Source organism: Leuciscus leuciscus (assembly GCF_965113295.1).
Source record: "Leuciscus leuciscus genome assembly, chromosome: 7".
Classification (NCBI taxonomy): domain Eukaryota; kingdom Metazoa; phylum Chordata; class Actinopteri; order Cypriniformes; family Leuciscidae; genus Leuciscus; species Leuciscus leuciscus.
Genome location: NC_138731.1, coordinates 23,840,776 through 23,846,775, shown reverse-complemented (window position 1 = coordinate 23,846,775; position 6,000 = coordinate 23,840,776). Strand labels below are relative to the sequence as shown.

At 37.7% G+C, this 6,000-nt stretch overlaps 1 protein-coding gene across 1 annotated transcript in view; it reads left to right on the top strand.

The window, feature by feature from the left end:
* The first annotated feature begins 2,094 nt into the window (after positions 1-2,094).
* Positions 2,095-6,000, top strand: part of igsf3 (immunoglobulin superfamily, member 3) — a 158,375-nt gene continuing 154,469 nt past the window's right edge. Inside the window, exon 1 of the mRNA XM_082175670.1 lies at positions 2,095-2,926. Coding sequence (XP_082031796.1) covers positions 2,887-2,926 — 40 coding nt within the window. The 5' untranslated portion in view covers positions 2,095-2,886. The remainder of the gene's footprint in view (positions 2,927-6,000) is intronic.

Here is a 6,000-nt window from a genome sequence, read left to right as displayed (position 1 = left end):
TGCTTTGGGGCACAATGGTGGCGCCTGGAGCAGGACAACTGAAATCCTCTAGGAACTGCTTCACTCAGCTTCCCAATACTGCTGGAATTAAGATCTTCAAGCTTCCTGATTATTTGTGCTTCTACACACGTATTCTACGCCTAAAAGAGGTCAAATAATAATATGTGATTAAAGCTATAGGCTATTTATAAAAAACTGTAAAACTATAAAAAATGGAGAAAAAAACTGTCTAAATGTCAGAGCGACTATATTATGCCCCCAGTTTTCACTAACAAAAATAGCAAGGATTGAAGAAGTAGTTCATTAATGATAATGCGCATGGCTTACTCTCATTAGATCTTCTTTCTTTAGATTGACTCAAATATGTTTTGTTAACTCATGCTAACTCCCAATTAAAAACAGGGCAGTATATGCAGCAATAACAATAGAGTAATTGTCCTCATGAGATCAATCTTTGACTATTTTCTCAAATCAAGAAAATACTGAAATACATTTAATAGGGAGACCTGCTGCAGGGTGAGTTGTAATAATTAATCAATTAGAAATGAGCAACGAATGAAATTACGAGCATATTTTACAGTTTATATTTTAGTTTAGGATTTGACAGAAGTGTATATTTAAAAAATATAAAGCAATTACAGGACAAGCAGGGTAAAATGTAAAAAGGTATAATTTAATTTAAAATCTAGCTTAAAATTTGATTTGTGATCATGACATCATCTGAATTAGCAGGTTAAAGCAAGTTTAAAGCATTCACACAACTTATCTGTTTAAAAAAAAAAAAAGTCAAGTAATTTCAAGTACAGTGATTTTCCAATGTACATCCATACTAGTTTCTCGTTTTACAAACTATAAAATGTTAAAATGAAATGGAGGTGGCTGGAGAACAACAATAAATTCATGCACAATATGCGCCTGTTTTCAATTGGTAATTTCATGCAGTTAACTCTGGTACTAAAGTATAGGTTAATATCTGTGTATTATATTTAATGTCAGTATTTCTGTATACTTTACATAAATGTACACAGTTTTGTGATAATAGATTTCTAAACTAATTTGTTGCAGATACATTATTGTTTAAAAGTGTGGGGTTAGAAAACGTTAATGTTTTTGAAAGTCGCTTATGAACGCCAAGGCTGCATTTATTTTATCAAAAATACCATATTATCTTAATATTTTAAAATGTCATTCATTTCTGAAGCTGAATTTTCAGCATCATTATGCCAGTCTTTAGTGTCACATGACCCTTCAGAAATCATTCTAATAGATTAATTTGCTGCTCAATTTAATATTATTACCATCAGTTAAAAACAGCTGCTTTATATATATATATATATATATATATATATATATATTTTTTTTTTTTTTTTTTTGTGGAAACCGTGATTCATTTATTTAAGGATTCTTTGATACATGTAAAGTTCAAAAGTACAACATTTATTTGAAATGGATTGTTGTTGTTTTTTAACATTATGAATGTCTTTACTGTCACTATTGATCAATTAATGCAATCCCTTCAGAATAAAAGAAGCCAAAAAATAAAATAATTTTTTTTTATATTAAAATAATATGGTACTTTTGATCAAATAAATGCATTTCTTCAAGGACTAGATTCAAAACTAGGGGGCATCTGTTACCTGGTAAAAGGAGTGGTTAGAGTGGCGCTACGTCAATAGGGCGGGGTTATTTACCGGTAGGTGGGGGGAGTGATAGTCTGAAAGTGTAAAAGCAAGACAATAGGAAATATAATTTCAAATTCTCTTAATTGAACCTTTCACCTGAGGTCGCGTATGTAAACAATGTAAGCTAAAAATGTCAACAACACCCGTCACTATAATAACTGTTTACAGAGCTCGCTGCTCTCTCAGTGGCGACAAATGAAGCGTGTAATTTCCTTCAACACTAACATAACCCATGCGAAGCGAGGATGTTGTAAAACAGACTAAAATAAAAATGTGTGTATTGTTAAAATGAAAATGGACACTTGAATCGCAATCCCCAAAGATAATAAGCAGCGTTTTGGATGCTAACACCAAAGTGAACTGAACTGAATGCGCGCGTGCGTCTAAAACAGAGAGTAAATTGCGCCGTCGCTAGGACAACTGAATCTAGGCAACGTGATACTGATAACAAAAGTGATTTATCCACCCCACGACTGACTGAAGTAGATTTATTTGACCGGGACACAACTATAGTGGTCTTTGGTAGGATTCTCCCCCTTCTAATATCCTTAGACACCAGCCCATGATTGAAAGTAAGAGATGGGCTGGGCCGCCTAGTGTCTGTGTGACAATAGAGGAGCTGAAGGTGATCGCGGGAGCGGCAGCATCACCGTATCGCTCTTCACGGAGAGCGGACACGGGCATCACATCCGCTCATATCCGTCTGACAAAGATATAAGTTTATCCACGACCACAGGAAACCGGTTATTTGACGCGAACTGGACAAACTGGTCTCACTCTTCCTCCTCCACGCGTGGGCTCACTAGGCTGCTCGCGCTCGGAATTGGAGAGCGGCACAAGAGAGCTGAGACCCCAGCGTTCAACTCACAATTTCGGATTCATTCCTGAACGGCGGATGTAATTTATTGGGAGAAAACCATCCAAAGGCTTTATTCAATCACAAAAACGTCTCTTAAAAAATACGGCTGTTGTTCGAGGCTGGATAACCGTCTTACCACCGCGCGAAGGTCCTCTGCCTCGGGAGAAATTGAACCGTTGTGGAGTCGGTATACGCTCTTCCACGCGGTCCGAACAGGTGTACGTGTTCATAACTCCATCAGGGCTGATTTCAGAAGGTCTGAGTGACGATTAGGAATTTATAACCACATTTTGCATTTCTCTGCGATATCTGGACTTAATCGCCAGTGCAGAAAACAGGAGAATTATGGATATCAATTGGCTTATTATAGCCTTTGCGGTTTTGGGTAAGTTATGTTTTTACTACATATTTCATCATTCCGTGACCTCACTGTTTAATGACCCATAGAGATGATTAATAAGGTGTCCTTTTATTTCATTACATGCACTTGTTGCGGTTTTCGTGTCATTTTTGATTAATGGTCCTGGTATTTGAGATGATACAGTGAAGCGTAGGCTACACGTTAATTTCTCAACTACACCGAGACGTTTTTCGCTGCCTATGGATTAATGTAAACCCAAGTTATAAAGCTATAGAAGTATAGTACATAATGACGTGTTAGTCTTTGATGCGGTCCAGCTTGAAAGTTGCATCCTCTTGAACACTGACAGTGATAGTAAATTGACCAAGGATATTTCAGGTTATCTCAAACAGGTTAACACACACACACACACACACACACACACACACACACACACACACACACACACACACACACACACACACACACACACACACACACACACACACACACACACACACACACACACACACACACACACACACACACACACACACACACAGTGTTTTCATGTTTTATGGGGACTTTTCATAGACTTAATGACTTTTATACTGTACGAACTGTATTATTCAATTCCCTTATACTAGCCCTACCCCTAAACCTACCCATTACAGAAAAAAACAGCATTTTTACATTTTTTAAAAAACATCACTTAGTATGATTTATAAGCTGTTTTCCTGGGGACCAAAAATTCCCCTCAAGGACAAGGATTTCGGATATTGCCATCTTTGTGGGGACATTATTTATATATGTATATGTCTCCCCATAGGACACACACACACACACACACACACACACACACACACACACACACACACACACACACACACACACACACACACACACACACACACACACACACACACACACACACACACACACACACACACACGGCGCATTTGGAAAATATGGTCTTTGTACCTCTCTGTATGAGCTATGAGCAGCATGGATTTAAATGTGAATTAACTGTGTGTGAATCCATGTACTTATCAGTGGTTGAGTTGATTGTGACCCAGCAGCATGCTCTGAATTGTTTTTCTTTATTTATTTCCCCCCCCACTTTGACAAACAGGAGGCAGCTGGGTCTCAACAGCTCTGGTCAGATGAGTGAGGTTTGGTTTGGGGTTAACGTTGGTTTAGAGAGCCCAGCAGGAGATTAATGTTCCTTTATGGGGGACATTAAATCAAGTAAACAATGGAGCACATTGATTGATTTGAGGCCATTACAGATCATTCCACTCTTAAAGGTGAACTCAGTATTTTTTAGCTAATTAAAAATGTTTTGAATAAAGAGAAATGAACAGAACTTTTAAGAAATAGCATTAAAATGTTCACTCACATGATATGAGGACTTCAGGCATGTCAGTTCTCTAGAAAAAGCTGGTTTTATTTACATGGAGTGGGTTGCCCTCTCATGCCATGGGGCATTTTGACATCTTATCACTGTTATGAAATTAATGTAGTTATGGTGTGTTCAAGTAATCTCAGACAGATTGCATTTATGAGTCACAGCAATGTCATAATTATGAGTGGAAAACTCTGGATTTTCTTTGAGCCTTGAATTTCCAAGGTGGGAGCGTCTTAGTTAGAAAACACAGTGGATGGAGCATCTGTAGTTGATGATAAATTTATTGAAATGTATGAAATGATTTAATTTACATGTTAAGTTCCATGAATAAATAGTAAAGATAGTATTGTACTATTATGAAAGAAAATACATAGATAACAATTCAGTTTACAGCATCTCCATAAATTTAATAAAAACAAATTATGTTTTATTAACAAAGTTCGGGAGGAGCACATTCAGATAATTAACATAATTAACACGGGTTGAGAGCATTCAGTTAATCAGTAAGTTAACGGTAAGAGGTAGGCTATAGCAGACCTACCTTTGTTCGTTGACAGTTTATCAGCATCCCTCCACCACCCCTTCTCCACACTTCTAGTTCTAATCCCTTCTATACATGGGGGGAATACTCTGGGTTTGGGCCAAATTCCGAGCTCGGAGCCCTCGCCACGGACAGCACGCCAAATACGCATAAAGCTTTACTCCATCAATTAGGCCTATATGTAAGTGTCAACTCGTGAAAAACGCAAAAACACACCTGATGCGCAATCTTTATTCATCATTTTAGTACAGTTAAATACCTTGCTGTATTTTTTTGTAGAAAAGGTACATCGCCATCTTGCTCTGACCAAAGTGATTTGAATGACATTGACCTTGTAATTACACTTCCAAGGAAGACTTGAACTCACAGGTACTGCTACTACTATTTATAACCGCAACAACAATATATAACCGTGAAGAAATACTGATACTATTCTGATGAATAACAGCTAAATGTAAACAAAAAGTGCACCTTTAATCCACCCAACAACTTTTGCCAGTATAACTTCATGTTTTAAATCTGGACCTTCTGCTTGAGGGCTGACAAGTTTTTCATTACATGTCAAAGTTTATGACACGGAAACACACCTTGTCCCTGAAAGCCAGACATCACACACACACACCTGGATTCAAACTCACCTGTGTGACGTCAGAGGTTCTAATGTGTCATTGGGTTGATTAACACAGAATAGTTAGTCACACAGAAGTGTGTGATTTAATCAAAACAGATGTGTGTGATTCCAATATGACAGTTTATGATCTTTCTGTCTGTCTATTGATGATGAATCCATTGTCTAGGTTATACTCAGCTGGACAGCTGGAGCTCTGTGTTTGTGTTGTGAGAAAGCATGTTTTGCCCTTGAACTAGGTTAATATGACATTGCACTCAGACTTTTTCTTTGGATTAACCTAACCCCCCACAGATTGTCTCCCACATATCCATGCAGATAAGTGGAGTCAGGAGGAAACAGGCTCTTATTTCATAAATCACAACCCTTTTCCACACTTTTCAAGTGGCTGTCAGCGCTCACTCACAGTCTTTCCCCAAGTGCCAGTCACAGACAAAACCATTAATGTCTGCATTTACATATTCTACTCGTAACTCCCTCCCCCATTCGTTTTTGTCCCCTTTCTCTCACACACGCAAATACCGTCATACTCATTCACACAA